General features: G+C 39.6%; 1 protein-coding gene across 5 annotated transcripts in view; it reads left to right on the plus strand.

Moving 5' to 3' along the window:
* The window catches only part of nectin1b (nectin cell adhesion molecule 1b), a 263,771-nt gene that overhangs the window by 183,037 nt on the left and 59,571 nt on the right, over positions 1–21,163 (plus strand). For 4 of the 5 annotated variants that reach the window (XM_021319369.2, XM_036149602.1, XM_021319368.2 and 1 more), the window contains exons 6-7: positions 6,069–6,216; positions 7,751–7,819. In XM_021319369.2, the coding sequence (XP_021175044.2) occupies positions 6,069–6,216; positions 7,751–7,819 (217 nt within the window). The remainder of the gene's footprint in view (positions 1–6,068; positions 6,217–7,750; positions 7,820–21,163) is intronic. The other variant, XM_012868272.3, reaches the window with a different exon arrangement.

Raw genomic sequence — 21,163 nt, forward strand, 5'->3', positions numbered from 1 at the left:
TATTTGTACCCATTAATGTTTTACCTATACGTCATGTTACGAAAACAGAACTTAGTATATATTTTTTTTAAAGATTTTATGGGATGGACAAAATAAATGTCTGAAAGGTGTGGTGTGCCATTGTATTCAGCCCGCTGTGGTCTGACACCCCCATTAGTCACCTTGGTAGAAAATAGTGTCAGTCTGGGTGTACTTTGATCTTATATAAATACAGCTGTCCTGTGAAGGCCTCAGACGTTTGTTTGAGAACATGAGAGAACAAACAACATCACAGTGACCAAGGGACAAACCAGGCAGTCCGGTCATGAATATGTTTATGGAACCTAAGCATGGTTAGGTTCTATAAATATAGCCTGATCTTTGGGAATCTCACACAGTACAGTTCAATCCGTGGAACGAGTAAGACACAAATGCAAACTTACTAAGAAACGACAGTCCACATAAACTCAATGGGCAAGAAGAGCAATAATCAGAGAAGCAGCCAAAAGGCCCATGGAGAAGCTCAACGGACCTTCAGCTCAGGTGTGAGATTTTGCCCACAGAACAATCATTCACTCTACAAATGAAATAGTTATGGGAAAAAAAACACAAGAGGAACGTCATTGTGGATTGACAGTAGTGTTTGTGGCTTGCCTGAAGCAACGCTGAGGACACAGGAGATATATGGAAGAAGGTACCCCTGGTCAGATGAGATCCAGATTGAACTGTGTGGCAGGAAACTAACATCACGGATTGTAGCTAAAATCCCAAGAAAATATCTGTGCACCAAAGAATTTGTTTTTAAAGTACTTTGAAGAAGTATAAGACGTTTTAGTTCAAATTTAACATGGGAAGCCTAAATATAATGGGGCGTTCACTTAAAAGTTACTTGTGTATGTAAACTTTTGGCTGACATTTTAGACAGAAGCCCTATTTAAAAAAAAAAAAAAAAATCCCACTCCAGCTCTGTAAAATTGTGGCCGCTGTAGGAGTAACGGTGCATGCTCTTGAATGTTTTTTACTCGATACAAATCTTCCACTATCCACACCTGCCACTGTAACATTTCGAGAATGGAGCCAAAAAAACAATAAAGTGCAAAATATGGGAGGAAACCTGGTGAGTGGGATGCTTTAATGAGGAACTCTTGTACAGAAATTAAGGCTTGCATTTTTGATGTTTATCCAGCTCCATAAGAAGCAGCCAAAGCGCTCAGACTGTGCAGCAGATGGCTCGCCCAACTTCGTGTGTAAGGAGGTGACAGTGTAAATCCCGTGCCTACGGCTCCACGACGGGGAAATTGCATTCTGATCCAGTCCTCTCCACTGTGTATTAGTGTTATACAACACACTATTGTGTCTGGCATTTGCATTAGTGGCATGAAATTCAGCCCACTGGCTTTCACGATGTAGCACGATGTGACAACAGTAGGAGTTCTGGCTTATTGGTTCCCTCGCCACAACAGCATCACATTCTCACTTGGTCTTTCAAACGAGTCCTCGGCCTTCTTCGTTGAAACAGATGAAAAATAAGTTCTGTGTGGCAAAAAAAAAAAAAGACTAACTATTTAATTCCTTTCAGTGCGAGGTCTTGACAGGATGTTGCTTTTGGGAAGAAGACAATGGAAAATTAGAGCAGCCAAGGCGGCTGTGGCATGACAATCTGATAGACATGATATATAGTCGCTGACTGTGGCTGTGAGTGCTGGGTACAAGGTGGGCTAACGTGCCTGCTATTGTGTGGCTGTGTGTGAAGTAGTCCTCTGTGTATCCATCATTATGAGTGGTGAATCAACCGAGCGGGGGCCGTCGCGAAGAGGCCCCCTGGGAGCGAGGCCTTGTCCTGTCACTATGGGGAGGGGTGTGCAGATAATAATGGAGACATCATGAGGGCAGCAGATAGGCTTTCCTCTTCAAATTGGAAGATAGTGAGCATTCTCTCCGGTCCGAAGATTGGTCCCTGGCACGTCTTAAAAAGGACAGCTTCAACCGCTCTTGTCAAAGAAAGCAGAAACCAAAGATGTTTTCCTGAAGGGAAGGGGAAATAAAAAAAGAAATTAATTATGCCTCTAAAAAGAAATGACTGTTCTATTTTTGTCCCACCTGCCATCAGCTGAAAAACAACAGTCATTCCCCTGGGCCCTGCAGTAATTTAGCCTTTCATCTAAGTGACAACAGAGAATTCTTTTATTTGTGCTGATCACAAACATGATGATTCGCAGTTAATGGCACGTGAAACTGTATAATCAACAGGGGTTTGTCCGAAGAAATGCCAAATCATTCCAGTTTCTTCCTGCAAATTTGGCCAAAACAGCAACTAACAAAAATTCATTTTCCAGTAACTTGTATAAAATCACGACTGAATTGTTACGTATCCACAGGATAAAATCTCTAAGAAAAGTTTTCTGAAACCTTCTTAAATGTATGCCACAATTAAGAAAGTCGTGAAGACAAAAAGCGGTTCCAACTGAGTACTAGTTAGATTCTGACAACGTGCGGCTTTTAAAGGAGAGCTGGGTGTATACAATGCTCTGGGCTTCTAATAACATACTTTGTCAACCAAATTCTAGTAATTGTTCTCCAAGAATATGGAGGCATTTATTCACTGCCAAACATGTTTGGACACAGCTTGGCAGAATCGTGCTAAATGGCCACAAACTGTTGTGAATGTCACACAGTTCCTCTAGATTCATCTGCTGCACGGTTGGGATTTGGATTTCCCATTCCGCCACCTCCCAACGTTGGTCTTAACGATTCAGATCTGGTGACTATCGTGGCCTTTAGACTGCAGTGAATTCAGTTTTATACTGCACAAAATTAGAACATCAACACATTCTGATATTGTCATATTGTCCAACCTTTGTAACCTTGCCTGCAAGATGAATTCTCGCAGTATTTGTGCGTTCATCAATCATCAAGTCTCAAATCATCATTGTCCAATAAGCACCCTACTACCTCATTATCTGTTATCTGTGACTTTCCTGAACGCCAAAAAATGTTTTAATCCCATTTCATTGCCTGTTTGTTTGTCCGTTTTTGCCTTCATTATGTGTAATGTGAACCGGAGTATCCAGAGAGAAATGTCACCGTGGTACCATGCGGTGACAAATAAAATATTCTTGATTCTTGATTCACAAACACACAAGAATTCATCTTGTACCACTGCGGCTTCCACCGTTTGTGACCGAAACAAAAACGGCTCGGGCCAATCACGTTGCAGTATTCTGGTTTAAGGCGGGATATACAGCTGTGACTAAAGAAAGAGCTGCCGAGCCCACAGCTGCACCAAAATAAACTTTCATGTGGTTTTTCATGAGGCCTGCTGCTTACATTTTCATTTGATACCGTGATTGGCTAAAAGTAACCTTTGGTAGATGGGCACTAGATGATGCTTTGTCCAATCAGCTTTCAATGTTCTGCTGAATCTCCGTCCTTTCCCCAAATGGATTGGATGGAAGCTGTGTTACACATTATCAATCTGGCTTGCCATGTTACAACCCTAGTGTTGGTCATGAAATTTGATAGACTATTTAAAAAAAAGGTGTTTGGCCAGCTAAGCTTCTTCAATACTGACTGCATCAATCTTTTGAGTTTAATTGCAATTCATGTGCTAAAATGAAAAACGTTCTACTTCATCCACAGTTCAAGCACAGGGAACATGGTGGACGGAGCAGCATCGCCAATCAGCAATGTTGGCCACTTTGGTTTGGACCCCTCCGTTCCCCTCTTTAATCAGCTAAAGTGACATCTGTCGTCCAATGTTTACAGGGTTCCCATTCGGTAGAATGAAGTCCATTGTTCCAGCGTAATATTGGAAATGCATGTTGCGTTTTGTTACTCAACGATGGCAGAAAGTTCAAAATATAATAGCTTTGTGATGCACTTAAGAGTGCATTTTGGGTTCACTGTCAAGTCTGAGCCAATTCAGGCTTCTTTGGAACAGATGATGGAGCGCACATTAAAAATGCAGCAGCGACGGCAGCTGCTGAATGACCACAACAGTGTGGTATTCATGCAGTGCCAGGGAGAGGCAGCACAATGGTGTTCACACTGAAATAAGTTTCTGAAAATAGTATTTGGATGTGTTCTGATGACACAAAGACTGAAGCCAGGAAAAAGCTGTGTCAAATGGTTTGCAGAGATTTTCCTTTCAAAACACGCCATTGTTTTGTTGATCTCTTTCATTACGTTTCTGCTTTCACACTGAAACAGTTTCACCCAGTTTACAGGGATGAAATGATATAAGAATAGTTTTTTTTTTGTTGTGGATTAAAAATAAAATCTATCAAGATCATTATAGGGCCTTGTAAGAGTATCTATACTGCACATTTTAATGTGTTTGACATTTTGTCAAGTTACAACAACAAATCCTACCTGCTTTTATGTAATAGACCAACACAAAGTAGAGCAAAAATCAGGAAGTTAAAGGAAAACGATTTCAATAGCTTTCCAGAATCTTTTTTGGATAAAATCCTGACAAGTGTGGAATACCTTTGTATGATGCTGCCCTGAGTCAATATTTTACACCTACCAGTCTCTTTGGATATGTCTTATTGTCTTTAGACATGCATAGCTGCATGTCTAGAGAATAGATGTTTTGCAGTTTCCTGTGCAATATAGCTTAAAGTATCTGTGAACACTGATTTTCAAGACTTGCCACAGATTCACAGGTGGCGCAGTCTGAATATTGATCCAAGCAGGTTCATAGTAGCCTGTCTTTGTATGTTTAGTACACTGTTCAGCCAGTAGCTGAACCTCTGCTTCAGTCTGAAGTGTTTTGTAGCTTCTGTTTCCTTTCCTGTATTTTAATCCATCCATCAAGTCTGATCAGCATCTTGTAAAAGGAAGCGTTCCCACAGCGTGATGCTCCCACCATCAGGTGTCACCATGGCACATGGTACTGTGTAGTGTTAGTTTTGCTCCTCAAATGTTGCACATGTTGACCAAAAGGTTTATTTTCAGCTTTGGTTTACCAGAGCACCTTGTATGTTAACTGTTTCCCACATTAAATGTGGAACACTGCAACTCACGGCTGTCTTTCAGCAATGGCTTTTATTTCTACCACTCTTTCATATGGGCCAGATGTGTGGAGTGCACACATATCTCATGCTTTTTTCCTCTTTAAAAAGACTCTCATCTGAATTTTGGACCCTGGCAAGCCTGATTGATAACGTGTATCGATGTGGGACTGCTCCCATCGAATCTGTTCTGGGATAGGAGGGACCTTCAGGAGAACTTTCAAGATGATTTGGTGACGCGAAACCTAGTGCGTGGGTACCAAAGTTTGGTTTTAGCCAATCACGGTATCAAACGAAAATGTCGTAAGCAGGCACAAACATGAAATTGTGGATTCTGACTAACAGATGTGACAGCAGCAGCTACACATGCATCCTCCTGCACTGTCATGTTTATGTTGACTCGTCCGTGGGCTCGCCACCTCTTGCTTTCATCGCAGCTGTGTGTCTCCCCTAAAACTGTAATACTACAACGTGATTGGCCGACTGTTGCTGGGTTTGTGAACCCCACAGGAATTCAGCTTGCAGCAAGGTTATTGGACATCTGTAGCTCCTCCAAAGTCATCACGGGTTTCCTGTCTGTTTGTCTAACTAATAATGTCCTCGACCCACATGTGGAAATACAACACTGTCTTGGAAATGATTATTAAATCTCTGTATTCATACTAAAAACCAGTCAGTGACAATTTACTGGCCAACATCTGAAGCTAACTTAATGCACTGCAATTTATTAAGCAGAGTCTGAATTAAAACGTCACACCTTTCTGATTTGCATTTGTGAAGAAATTCAGTATCGTGTCTTATGTTTCTTTCGCTTCATGATGCACCACTTTGTGTCGGTTGATCAGATAACATTTAGCTGAACACGCTAAAGTTTTTATTGTAACGTGACAAAGTTTCAAACATCTAAAAAGAATGCGACTACGTTTGCAAGGCACAGTTTGTGAAATTAAGCGCATTTCTGTCTCCTGACTGCCAGCTCCTTTTTCCACTGCTTCACCGCCAAGTACAACCTAGCACCATCAATTACTCAAAGAACACCCGGGCTGACACTGTCATTTCTTTTCTTGTCTGCAGAGAAGCCAATGCCTCAGGGTCCCCCAGGTGGTGTTATCGGGATCCTTGGAGGTGTTGTTGCCATTGGACTCATCATTGGGGTGGCTGTTACTGTTTTCATGGTCCATCGGCGGCAGCAGAAGACTCGCACTGAGACAGATAATGACCTGTGAGTACCAAAGCCAGCGCCGCAGAATATTGCAGGGGGCTGGGGGGCTGGACAGGTTGCAAGATTAGGTGGGCACTCTTGTCGATTGACGAGGGGAAAAACAGTTTTTCAGCGGAACCGTTTGTAGACTGAAGAACACGCTTCAAATATGTTTCTCCACCTCTTTCTCATTTCTTCTAGGAGTCAATAATCTCATTTCCCTTACATCTCAGGGTGACACATAATGTAATTACACTAATGCTCAAAAACCAAGAAAAAAAACATCAGCTTCATTTTCAAGAGCAGATAGAATCGATGATCATATCTACTTAGAAGCTTCCTGATTATAACATGGGGCCCAAAACACAGTTGTTTTAATCAGGACTGATTGCAGGAACATGCTCTGCAGTCTCTCCTCAAGAGAGATTAGCTTTCACTGAATGTTTGTTGAATCATCACACAAGACGATGACTTTTCAGAACTTTTTAAGATTATTGCTGGTCAGGGAGTACATTGTATCTGCATACGCATTGTCACGTTTTGCTAATAAATCTCATTTGAAATCCATTCAAGCAAATGAGGGCTCTGAAAACAGGCATGGATAAAATCCATGCTGTTAGCATTACCAGTGATGCAGTGCATACCGATTCAAATATTGATTTGTCTCAATCCTATAAATGCAGTGTCGTAAAACTCTACATTTTCTAGGGGAAAGGTAAAAAAAAAAATAACAGATTTCTTCTGTAGCATCAATTACTCTCATGAAATTGCTGCTGAAGACAGATTGAGGGACCACTTTTGTTTACTTCTGCAACTCCACCTCCAGCCAGCTAGGTAATTTTGTTGTGCCTGCAGACCAAGGGGCCATGACAGTTTTGAACATTGCCAGCTGCTGCCCGTCCACAGGGGGGAGGAAAACAGACCACTGGGTGCAGCAGAGAGAACAACGAGCGACAGAGCTGCAAAAATCCAAATTAACTTTTTTTCTGTTGGCTCTAAGTTTGTAAACCCTGAGAACAGCTAGCTAAAAAAGGAAAAAAAAAAAAAAATAGCCACAACTGATAGGTTAGAGGCTTCCAGGTCTTACATGATGTGCTGGAGCATAAAGTGCATTTTGAAGATGCAAACCCAATTCCTTTGGAAATTACTGTGATGTGGGAACAGACTGTGAAAATTGCCTAAGCTTCACAATCAGGGTGGTGCAGAATCGAGCTAAAGATACAGAAAAGGCCTTTATGAGCCCGGAAGACGAGATTGTGGAGAGTATTAGAAGCCGTTCTAACAGTCACGAGCCACTCAGGCAGCTTTTTCGTTTCCACCTGCAACTTGGAGACCAAAAAAGCTGCATGTCCAACTCTGAACCCACAATGACCCAGAAACCCCACTTCTCTGCCTCTCAGCAGCTCTTTTTTTTTTTTTTTCAAGAGAGATGAATCACACAGACTCTTACCGCCCCCATTGCTTTCTGTCTCTTTCTCCCTCCTTGCTAATCTATCTTTCTTTCTCGCTCTGATGCTGAAGTAACTGCTCTTTGTTTCCCACTCCACTCCCTCAGCATTGCTGTTGCTGCTGTTGCTGATAGTTGTGTGACACAGGCTCCAGAGAAGCCAGAGTCCCCCACCAGGAAAGTAGAGGCACCTGACCCCAGTCTGTCCCCTGCCGACCCCTGCCCTCCTGGATCCTCTATTCTGTTGCCTGCATGTAACGGCGGCCTGCAAGTGACATATTTGAGCACGCCATTGTGACCGCTGAAAGCCGCACACTTTCATCGATCACGATTCAGAAACACTGGACTTGATATGTTGAAAAGAGATTTGCTTTGATGCCACTAAAAAAAAAGACTTCTCAACTCACGCATCTACGTCTTGATGCAGGGAAGAGCGGTGCCCCGTGAAATAACGGCAATTCTTTTTTGATAAACAATTGTGCAAGAAAATTAGGCTTGATGAAAAACGGCTCCAAGATTAATTAAACCTCATCAAAATTACTAAGATGAAACGTCCAGCTCCACTTAATCAGATTCAGGGAGCTGAAAAGGAACAAACAAGATGAGTGGAGATTTTAAAGTAAATGTAAAAATTCTTAATCAAAGTTGAACCCTTAAAGGGATAGTTTGTGTTTGGTTTTAATTAGGTTCTGTGACGTCACTATCAGTAACAGTTCCCTTACCTGTATTGTACATTGGACATATCGCAGTAACTTTGTAGAAATGTAAAGACATGCTCAGAGTGGGGAAACACAGTTTACAGTCCACATTATAGTTGATTATTACATGTTAAAATAACTAAAACGGATTATATATATATATATATATATATATATATATATATATATATATATATATATATATATATATATATATACAATGCACATAAACTGTTCAAGGGTTCACTCTTTCACAAAAACTTGACGATGTAATAAGATTACCTGATTTTGACCCCTTAAACAAATTTCCCAGTGTGGTGCCGGGTGATGGATCTTTGTCACATACTGAGGATTGCACTGGAAGAATTTTGCTAGAATTCAGAATGGATCCTACATCAGGATGTGACCTTAGAGCATTAAGCTGTATTTGAAATATAAATGCATCAGTAGAATAATCAATGTAGTTTAGGAAATCTGTTTAGTTTCTACAGATAATGTCGCTAATTTAGACTAAATTAGTCTTAATTTGCATTATATATTTAATTGGTATCAGTGTAATGCAAGGCAAGGCAAGGCAAATTTATTTATATAGCACATTTCAGTACAGAGACAATGCAAAGTGCTTTACATGATTAAAATATAGCAAAAATAAAACAGAATAAGAGCAAGTAGGAATAAAATGTAGATAGAAAATAGAACAAAAAAGTGGTGATTCAGTTAACTAGAACAGTTGAAGGCAATCCTAAACAAATGTGTTTTTAATCTTGATTTAAAGGAACTCAGGCTTTCCGCACCTTTACAGTTTTCTTGAAGTTTGTTCCAGATAAGTGGAGCGTAGGAACTAAATGCTGCTTCTCCATGTCTGGTTCTGGTTCTGGTTCTGCAGAGCAGGCTGGAGCCAGAAGACCTTAGTGGTCTGGAGGGTTGATACACTGATAACAAGTCTGTGATGTATTTAGGTGCTAAGCCATTCAGGGATTATAGACTAACAGAAGGATTTTAAAGTCTATCCTCTGAGATACAGGGAGCCAGTGGAAGGACTTTAGAACTGGGGTGATGTTCTCTACATTCTTAGTCTTAGTGAGGACGCGGGCAGCAGCGTTATGGATCAGCTGATCCACTTTTTAGGCAGGCCTGTGAAAACACTGTTGCAGTAATCAATTTGACTAAAAATAAACGCATAGATTAATTTAATTTAATTTAATTAAGGGGCTGATAAGGTATAGGTTACATAGCAAAGACGCCTACATTTCTACAAACTCCTTGCGATATGAAACCTTTCCAATGTTGGTTTGGGAATTGTTGATATTAACCCGATTCAAACTAATTGCAAAAAAACAAGCAAACAGAAAAAAAAAAAGGTCTCTTTAAGGAATTAGAGGCTCTGTGTCACATAAGCTAAAACACAGATATTATCTTTAACTGTCCACCTTGTCCCACCTTTCTCCTATGCCTCTTGCTCGTCTTATTCCTTTTTTGTGTGCATGGTTCCCATCAAACATGCATGACAAGATTTGTTGTTCTGCCGGAACTGTGACCGTTGCTGTTGTGTCTCACTTGTTCGGCATGGGATGCTTCTTGTAGTGAAATGTGGTTAAAAGCTATATGTGCGTCACTTGTTGTCAGTCGTGTTCTGTGTCTTATTAGAAAGCTATTCACTTCTTTTAATTGAAATATCTAAATGAGAGAAATGCTGATAAGGTGCAGGAAGAGAATGTGCAGCTTTTGTTCTACTGCGAGGGATCATCGTAAAGAGATTCATAGTTTTATGTGAGTGCGTAATGTCAGGGTAAAAGGGAAACGTTTAGCCAGACTGTTTAATTCTGCATGTTGATGAGCTGTTAATCAAGCTTGGGCATTTGATAACATGCCTGACTGCACCGCCAGTCACGCCTCTGTTTGCCCTCACAAAGCAGCACATGTTGTGACTCAAAATTGGTCAATCCTAATAAATCACCGGGCTCTTTTTAGAGGCTACACTGGCACAATAGTCAACTGATTATCAAAATAGATGGGCACTGTCAAAGGCGATGTTCTCCCCAATAATGTGTTCATCGCTCTGTGTTTTGCCAGAGCTTGATGTATGACCTCCAAAATGCCAAAAAGCACAGCCAATTATACCAATGTGGGAAAAAAAAAATCATGTACAACTTGGGCTCTCATTGTTGTAAATACTTGCTGGTACTTTGATGTCAACTTCCAACATACTGTCAACTGCATAAGCGTATAACCATGAAGCTGCTGTCACACTGTTTCTTATCTTGCCTCGTATTTTGGCATACAGATGAAGGGCATAGAGCTTACAGCGTGCTGCTGCATGAGGACAGAGTACGTTACTTTATGCCATGATGTCACTGTCTCCTTTTTTTTTCCTTTCTTAAGAATCACCAGACCATCTACAGATGAAAGTTGAATGCTCTGCCCACACCAGGGCTGCACAGTATATCAATTTGTGCAATATTAATATAGCTAAAGACTATTTGAAATGCAGTGTCATGAGCTATTATATTCCCAGGATTATGATTTCTCATTCTATCTGCCGATACTATATTCAGGCTGTTCGATAGTTTTTAACTTTAATAGATGCCTGCGCCTGACACAGGATTCCAAAGAAGCTAAAGATAACAGAGTGTTAGAAGCATCATAATTGTATTGATAGCTGACAAAGAGTAGATGAGGAAAATGGGGATTTATCCCGACCCGTATCTATCCATTTTCTGGACCTGCCTAATTCTTACAGGGTCACTATCTCCAGCCGTCAGTAGCAAGAGGTAGGTACTTCCTGGATAGGCCACCAGACCATCTCAAGGCAGCATAAGCCCCTTTTCCACCAGCTCTATTTAATTTCGCCCACCCTACTCTGCCCTGTCACACTCGACTTTAATCGGGTTGTTTTTCAACCAACCTAGAAATACCTGGAAGAGGAGAGCACTTCCTGGACGTGTGGCCTTTAACCCCCGTTCTGTGTGTTTTTTTTGCGACATTAACACTTAAGAAATCTGCGAGAAACTGTAAAGAATCAAAAAATTTGATAAATCATCAGGAATAAAAACATATAAGACATATAAATAATGCATATCTGAGGAGGCGTTTTGCCTCAGCCATGGTGGCAGCTACAAGAAGGACTTTAAACCGCAGAACTGCAAATTTTTTTTATTAATTTTTTAATTTATTTTTATAAGTTGTATATTGGATATTTGCACTGAGTGACCTTTGATCAGAGGATGGGCAGCCCTCTCTCCGCTGCTCTGCTTTTTCTCCCTGAAGAAGGCAAAGAGCATTAAGAAAGAGATCTCCTGCACATGTTGGTTTGATCAGTGGCTGCAAATAAAATTTGGAAACGAAACTTACCATCTTTTAGTGTGTAAAATGAGAGATCTGATACAACACATCTGTGTTTAGAAAGCTGAAGTGCCATTTTTCTCTTCTTTTTTTCCTTCAGGGTTGGTTCATGGTTTTTAAATAGTAAAATTATATTTTGGTTTGACACACTTCTATCATATTGGCCCTTAATATTAATGCTGTTGCTCTTCAGGTTTTCTTGGATTTCCTCTGAGAAAACCTTGTTTCTCCTCGCCCTCCTTCCCGTGAGTTCATATCACAACTCTGCTTAAGTCCAATCAGTTTGACCGTTCTCCTGAGCAGGGCTGGAAAAACCTGGGCTGGCCCTGAAAAAAACTGTTGCTAAAATGCTCACAAGTGGGCGGGGCCAAGTAGAGCCCAGCCAAACCGAGTCGTTTGAAAAGAAACTAAAGTGACAAACAAAGTCCTTTGCATGAACTCACTTTAACTTAAGGACAAATTAGACAGACTAATCAAGCAAGCGTTCATGTTTTTGGATTGTGGGAAGAACCAGGAGAAAACCCATGCATTCATGGGAAGAACATGTAAACGACATAGGAAAAAGTCCCTTCTTGCTGTAAGACAACAGTGCTAACTACTTTGCCTCCATACCACCCATGCAACTACTAGAATTATCCCATTTATTAATAATAGTGCCATCGCATGATGGTGTGATATTGCACAACCCTAATCGGCAGTTATTCAAACAAGTATTAGCTGAGTAACTCAGAAGACAGGGCCAAGTTAGCACTGCAGTTCACCAGTGCAGACAGAGCGTTTGCATGGCTTTTCATGAGATTAGTTAAAGTTATCAGATCACTGCTGTGACATTTGCATAGTATCTACATACTTTTAATTCTGGTGGCACCTGTGTGCTGTATAAGCATCTATAATGTTCAAAGCCTCCAATTTTTTATGTTGTTTTGATCTCCCCCAAACAATCTGAGATCAAATTACATTCTCCTTAATATCAGATGCTTGAGTGTTATTTGTTGAAAGCAGCATACATGTGTTTGCATTTGAAATACAAGGCAGATATGCAATAGTGTGACAGGGGTATTAACAACATCAAACTAGATTTAAATAACTAAATATGAACATTAAGATTATTTTGGAAGGCCTTTGAAATCACTACTGGACAGTAGTTGTCTGCTTTGGCAGCACATTTTAAAAAGGAATTCTGAAAGAAGTAAATCCTAGAGAAATAATTTATTCTTGTGTACCCTTTGATTTGTAAGATGGTCATCATTGCTATGTGGAGACCTTTTTAAATGTGTTAAATGGTCAATTATTGTTGCACACCCTCTTGCTTTAAGCTGTAACCAAAGTAGGATTGTCTCTCATGTGAGTCTTTGAACATGGACTGTTAATGTACTGGGTGTCAGTTGAAATCTTTCATGTTTTTTAAATGTCAGTAAATACAAATGGTGCTTTGTTTTTTGTATAGAATGTGACACATGCAGTACAACTGTCTAGGGAAACCACCGTAATCCCCATGACTTCTTTGTATAGCAGAGTATGTATGTGTACAATATCTTATAATGAAAACATATTGAAACCGAGTGGATGTGTATGATTGTAAAGTAAGTGTTTTTGGAAGCTTAGCTATTTCCCCTCGGCAAAGGAATTATTTTTTTTTTTGATAAACTTGTCAAAGAACAAAAAAAGAAATCACTTTGCTTCTTTCATTTTTTTTCCTTTTTTTTTTTTTGCAAGCAAAGAAAGAAACTGAGTTCTGCAGAGTAATTGTTGTCCACCTTTTGAAAAAGATTGGAGCCAGACAAAGCATGAAAGTAATTGCCTCCTAAAGATCAAATTACATTTATCCCGTCTTGCAATTAAAAGTATCATTAGCATTTAAATTGCCAAATAAGATTGTGATCAACAGAAATCAATGGGAGCGCCAAGGATCAGCTGCAGTACTTCAGGTTGTTTTCTACTGGCTGGGCTGCAGTTATAAGGTGGCTTTTTTAATCCAAATGCTTCTGGGGATGCAACACTTTACAATCTCCCACCACGCTGGAGAGAGGAAGAGTGTTTTCTTACTGTCATGTTGAGGGACATCTTAACTCTGATTGAACACAAAAAAATGAGCCTCACCGGTACTACAGCTTCTAATGGGAAGGTCACTTTTTTTCTGATTGCATTGTAAAAAGTTATTTCCTTTGCAGTAAATCTTCCCTCCCAGATTACTCTTCTCAGTTTAAGGATTAGTTATGTTTTCTCATCGCTATCCCCCTCAAATCTCCCCTTAAGCTGCCTTGAGCCTTTTGTAGCCAACCGAGCGAGGAGGAGCGAGGTCTTCAAGGTGGATGTCTGACTAGGAAACAAAGTGCAAAGCCAGAGAGTAGCTTATGGTTCCATGCCCACTGCTTTCTGCTACCCTTAGGCTTGCAGCGCCTGTCAGCTCACGTTTGTGTCTGTGTTTCGCACAGACGACGCCCCCATGCTCCCAGAATTGCGTTTGGCTCTGAAGGAGCCTGCGTGATCACACAGCTGAGATGCACATGAGGTGATCAAGCCAAGGAGGGCATCATTGTTTCAGACTAATGACGGACAGAGCTAACCTCGTGAACAAACAGAAAAACGAGTTTAAACATGATTGGTGTAGTTAAAATGGTGGAGACAGAAATGCTAGGAGCAGAGTTTTGGACTACAAATCTCATTTGTGAGATGTTTTTTTTTTTTTTTCTATAAATTATCCAAATGAATACTTTGAGAAAGATCATTAAAGCATATAATAGTAGTTTCTTAATAGTGATCTTGGGTGTTATGGGTATATTTCATAGATTATTAAATAAAAATTCAACTATATTTGCTAAATATGAACAGCAGTAATCAGCAATTGCCCTCAAATATAGCCAAATAAAATATTTGCAATGCCAAAAGGGGAATTCTGCAGTTAAACTTAAGAAATCCTTAAGTTTCTTAAACCTAAGGTTAAGGGGAATAAATAAATAAATAAATAAATAAATAAATAAACTTAAGAAATCCGGTTTTATAATCAATTTTATTGACATTGGAGGAAACCCTGAATTGCAGCTATTACAGAGTAGAATGTAATTAACCATCTACAGCCAAACCATCAATAAGTTAAACTGTAGTGGAAAGCATTGACATGTGAGATTTATTCTTCATTCCTTGTTTCAGCTGTAAAAATGTATACTTTTCCCAAGAAACATTATTTAAACAGATGTCCTGTGGGACACAGACTGTAAAACTGGGTGAAGTTTGTGATGGCCAATTAATCAGGTATTGTGGTAAATAAACTGCAGAAGAGGTGGTGACGGTAAAAAAAAAAAAAAAAAACAGCAATATGAAGAAAAAGAAACACAGACCATTTCAAATATACCTAATACCAAAGGAAGAAGTAGCCAAAATGTGAAAAGTGATGGTGACAGTTGTACCCTTGGTAAATGCAGTAAATTGAATTGTGATCTCCAAAAGGGGAGAGTGGCTCAAGCACTTTAAGAAATACCATCAGAACCTTTCTTTCCCCAAAGTACAAGGTGCTTTCCAAGTCAAGCTAAGATAATTTGTAGAGTCCTCGGGTGCCCAGGACTGTGAAGAACCCGTACCTGAAAAGTGGTCACTAACATATGAGGAGGTCTGTTTGGTGAGAAGCCTACTTATCTCCATGAAGGCTTGGTCCCCCAACATCAGATTTTATTAATCAGGTACTAAATACCAACCAGTGGGACATCACTAATGGACTTAATTATGGGCATGGACTTCAAGGTACAAGATCCAATCTATGTATTTACTTATTTTGGATGTATGACGCATTATTGACAAATCACTATCATGCTGCATTGTATATTCCTATTAACTGAAGTTGTCAATCAATTTTAATGTTTGCTTTGTGATAATTGATACATTTTAGTACAAACATTACACCTTGTATTAAAAAAAGAGCCTGCCTTCATTATGTATTGAAACTGTTTTGTTTCTACATTTTTCAATTTTAGATCCTTTTTTTAAAGTTGTTGATTGACTTTTTCAGAAATCCATTTGAGTGCTTTTGGCATCATGCATCCTGTGGTTTGGCAGTTGATGTGTTGCATTGTTTTTTTGTTTTTTTTTCCTATGAATGAAGTTGTAATTAAAACTAGATTGAGCAGGTCTTTTACATCTGTTGCACTTCAAAAATAGCTGGGTATGAAACAACCCTTCAATCCATTGTCCAATGGAGGGAGGTCTATCTTCTACTGACGGTCAGGGTGCAAAATGTGCAAATCGGCAGTCTTTCATAAAACATTACACAGAGAGACACAAGACAAACCACACAAAAATCACACCTAAGTACATTTTTAGAGACCAGTCATCTGTTTTGGATTCTGGGAGGAAGCCAGATAACCAAAGAAAACATATGCAGGGGAGACCTTTCAAACTCCATAGAAGATCACCAGAGGCCAAGATTATATTAAATTCAGTTGAAAAAAAAAACTTTATTAATCCCAAAGGGAAATTTAATGCTGTTGTAACTCATATTATTGGGTTTGTTCACTGAGTTGTTGTAGATACTAATGGCTGCAGAAAGGAAGGATCTCCTGTACTGGTCTGTCTTACAGCGGGTCTGGAGACTGAAGCCATTCTCTTGTTGTACGACAGTCTGATGAAGAGGACACTCAGGGTTGTCCGTAACGCTTTTTATTTGTTTATGAAGAATCCTTTTTTACTAAGTCATCTCCAGAGGCTTTAGAAGGGTCCCCAGAACAGAGCTAGCCTTCTTTATCAGCTTGCTGAGCTTCTTTAAGTCAGTTGCTCTTATACTGCTGCTCCAACAGGTCATGGCAGAGGAAATCACGCTCTCCACAACAGACTTATAGATCTGCAGCATCTTGCTGCAAACCCTGAAGGACCTAAGCTTCTTCAGGGAAGTACAGTCTGCTCTGTCCCTTCTTGTAGACAGCCTCACAGTGGTGTATCCAGTCCAGTCTGTTGTCTAGATGAACACTGAAGTATTTATACTCTTCCACCAACTCCACTTCTTCTCCCTTTTGACCCCTAAAATAAGATAATTAGATTTACTGCACTTGAAATAAGATGATGGAGATGAGTTGTTCCTATTTTAAGTGCTAAAATAATCTTAATCCATTGGCAAATCATCTTATTTACCTGGGCAAATCAATGTTAAATGCACTCATTTCAAGAAATGTTAGTTCTTTTTAGGTCTGTTTTTGCGGTGTGAACTGAACCTGTTGAAGAATGTGTTCCGCTCATAGGCTCAGTCTAGACTTACATCTGTCCCATCCTCCTTTTGCTTGAAGCCTGTGATCTTCTTCATACCTGACCACAAATTTCTTGTATTGTTCTGCAGGAGCTTGCTCTCCAGCTTCTTCCTGTACACCTCCTTGCTTTCTTTTATCTTGACTTTAATTTGCTTTTGTATACTCCTCATTAATTCCCTGTCTCCCTTCCTGAAGGCCCCTTTTTTTTTTTGCATTCAGCAGTTCCTTCAGGTCACTGGTGATCCTGGGTTTGTTGTAGGGGAAGAAAAATAACAAAAATAGATAATATCTGGTTTTAGATAAGCTTGGACCAGGTATTTCTAATGGTGAGAGAAAACATTATGTGGATATGTGAGACCAGGTTACTTAAATTTAAGATTAACCTATTTCCTCTGAGAAATTTGTCTTCTTTCAACCATCATGCTGCATCTACCACTGTACCTATTAAAGATTTTATGAGGGGCTGCCTGTGAAGCAGGTATTGTATAAATGACTTAATGAATACACTCTGTAACCCTTTTCCCCCTTTTTAAACAAGAAACAGATGTATAAAAAATGTGTACATTTAGGGCATGTTGTAATAAGTTCACTGTGTCCACATATGCATAGTTTCTCAGATGATTATCTATTTGCATATACAGTAGATTGAGTTAAAATCTTCTGCTACATGCTAAATTTGAGCAGTGAATTTAAAAAGTGTGCTAAAACCTAAGGAGAACACGTGCAGCTTTTTGGTGTTCTGTGAAATTTGGTTTCACAGTATATTAAGAGTTTGTGTGACGGATGTGCCAGTCATTATCTTTTGTCACCAATAGCAGTTGGAGTTATTCACAAACAGCAGATATTGCGTCTGAGTCCAATACAAAAATAAGTTTGATGTATATGAACTACAGCAACTAAACTTTGTTTCATAAAGATAACATGGTTTGTCTTAATTTTGCGACTGTGTTCCATCTGTGTATGCCAGCAAAGATGTTTTGAGCACTGCAGTATCCATTTATCTCAACGGTGATTTTGGACCACACATACAGCTACTGGCTCTCATAAAATGAAGTCTCTTTCAGTTTGATGAAGTGCTGGGGCAACGCTGGCAGCTTTACTACAATACAAGTAAAAAAAAACACACACACACATTAGATTTAATCAGAACTACTCTTGTTTACTCACTAGTGACATTCAGGGAAATGCTGTCTTCACTCCTTTTTGCAGTTCCACCAACTGGAATTTCTGCAAGACAGACCCAATATGCTGCTCCAACACGATTTAACTATATGAAAAAAGCTATGCTGTTCTGACATCACCATATTTATGCATAGCTTTATTATTTGCTTCCACAGATCCTCCTCAGACTCAACATATTCAGCTACAGTCTGACGATGTTTTCTTGCAAAACAGTTTGCTTCACTGCTTAAATAATGATAGCATGTCTACTCCATGTTTTGATAGGACTCGTTCATAATTCGATTCTAGCATGTTTCAAACCGGTCCCAAATAATCTTTTTTTTTTTTTTTTTTTTTTTACAAAATTTACAGAACTGGTTGTTCATCTGCTTCAGAATGTCTGAACATCATAACATTTACTGAGTGGTGTTTTAGTTGCCCTCTACACAGCTTTCCCTGCAAATCTGTCTGAAGAGTGCAAAGTGCAGAGCAAATTAAACGATACTGACAGAAAGAGAGCGTAGCAGCTACTACAATCTCTCTTCCACAGTTAAGGTAATTGCAAAAGATAAAATACACCAGGATTAGTTAGATTAGCAAAGTAATCTGTATATTATGTATTGCAAAGTTGCAAACTGTGCACATACAAACTTGACTATGAATATTTGAGATTGATCTGCTCAAGTATTTACCACAAACAACATTTGCTTGTGGTGCAACTGAAAAAAGTACTATAAGCAAATATCAGCAGTTAAGTTTAGGCAGTGACTTGTTAAAGACCCTGATTTGATTCTTGGAAACAGATGTGGCCATCCTATTTTTACGGTTTTAACTATATTTGCCAATATTACCTCTTGCTAAAGAACTTGTTATTTAACATTAAAGGAGCTATAAGAAATACTGACACCTTGTGGCTCAAATCAGTACAACAGCTACCCAATTACAACAATCTAATACGCCTTTTTTAAAGGGTGTGTTGCTGCTGTGAATTTTTCCCAACACAGGAAAGGCATATGACGTTGTATTCTGTTCTATTTCTGGTCTGCTTACCTTACTTGCGTCCATGTTGGTTGGTTTTGCCAAGACAAAATGCTGTGCCCTGTTTTGGGAACCTTAGAAAATCTCATAAAATTGGCTGAGGATCCAGGAAGTAAACACGGGCTACACTCTGAACCGCAGTGGTTCTAGACCGTACCTCTAGGTTTGAAAGGAGAAAAATTGACTAAGACATTGTTGATGGAGAGGATCGATTGTTTCTAGGGGATATTACTTCCATCCTGGGTGACAAATCCCAGGACGCAAAGAGTGGAACAGAGCTTAATTAGGCTTGAATTTGATTTAAATTATTTTCGATGATGTAGATAATAGCAATCCAACGTTCAGAACTCCAACTGAAACTCTTTAAAAACAGTTGCATTACACTTGCCTGTATGAAAAGTGCTCTATGAAAGTGATAAGACATGCGATAGATGAACATTCTTCATTTTCTATGGGTGTACGAGTTTATCAAAATACATTAAGATTGTGTAATCTAGCAGTGTACGTCGAGGAACCCTAAGTTTACTCGCACAGCAAACACAGGCTGTGAGTTTGTCTTGGCATCTGCTAGCCTGTGCTCCAGTCTTACTATCTATTTGTACGCTCAGCACAAACAGCACTTCATCAAACCCTGTTGCTGCTTTTTGCTCCCTCCTCCCAAGCAGCATGTCAAGCAGTAGCAGCATCCTGTGCCGCTCTCTGCTGCTGCTGCTTGTGTGTCCCATGATAACAAATGCTGCAGGACTCATTCAACAACCGCAGGTATGTCAGGCCACACGTGAACGCTGTAGGGTGGCAGTCATGAGAAGAGTGAAAATCCTTCAGTTTGTTTGAATTTAATAAACTGCTCTGCATATGCGGGTGGGGGTGGAGAGGGGGGGGGCATATTTGTCAGGCTCCCTTGCAGTAAAATGCAATCACTGAAGTTTCCACAAGATCAGGTGTAGGTCGAAAAAATGCTGATGAAAATGGAAATTTACGTTCATAAATATTGCAGGATTTCACCCTATTTGAATACATTTGTCCACACCTGAGGACTCCGCAATCGTTTGTTTCAAGACAGAGTAAGAAGTGTGTGAGGACTAGAGAAACTGCGCCTCCTGATTCTACAGCAGGGAAGATCACTACCGGACAGATCTGTGTTTTTCACTGAACCTTACACCAGATGTTGTTGACAACCCAAGTAATCAACACTTACGAAAAAAACATCAACACAATTATGTGCATAAATTAAGTTTTTTTTTTTTTTACACAAAATAAATGTTGAACACACATCATGAAATGTCTGTGTTAGTTGTTAAAAAAGCCTGGATAATTTCATGAGTGTCCTAGAGAAGCAAGTCATATGGCTTTCTCAGATGTGATTTTGGACCAGCCTTCCACTCAAACTGTGTTCAAACCTTGATGGTTCTGGATGCCTCCTCTGAGTATTCAGAAAGAATATTAGTTCTTTCCATTGATTTTTAATTGGATTGAACTCAGATGATTGACTGGCCATACACAGTTTTATTTTCATTCTCTGACACCAGTTAAGTGGGAATTGAGCGCATTACTAATGGTTTCCCTTCTAACAAACCGTGCCTGCTAATTCAAGGTCTTCTTGAACCTCTGCATGAGAGGTAGTTTGCTCTTGGACGACTCTTTGATTTCTCTTTTGACTCCCCTGTCAGCTATCTAGGGAGAAGCACCTGTTCATGGTTAGTTTATGGTGAAATTATCCTCTTTCCACTTTCAGAGTACTGCAACATTCAGAAGTGTAGAAATGCGTCTGAAACCGATGCCGTCAGTATGTTTTGCAACAATTTTCTTGTGATAGTCTTGAGAGAGAGCGCTTCAGCCATTAATAGTTGCTTCTTTTGTAATACCTTTTCATAGTATTTAGGATGAAGCCAGCGAATATTCATTTACCCAGAACGAAAAGAGGTACCTTTACCTGTCTTCCAATACTCCCCCCTAATGCTACAAATTGTGTCTTGTGTTTTCTTTGATTATGCATGACCATATGGTCATTCTAAACAATGTTATGGTGGAAGAGCTTCCAATTTTTGAAA

The sequence above is a fragment of the Fundulus heteroclitus genome, chromosome 18 (assembly GCF_011125445.2).
Source record: "Fundulus heteroclitus isolate FHET01 chromosome 18, MU-UCD_Fhet_4.1, whole genome shotgun sequence".
NCBI lineage: Eukaryota > Metazoa > Chordata > Actinopteri > Cyprinodontiformes > Fundulidae > Fundulus > Fundulus heteroclitus.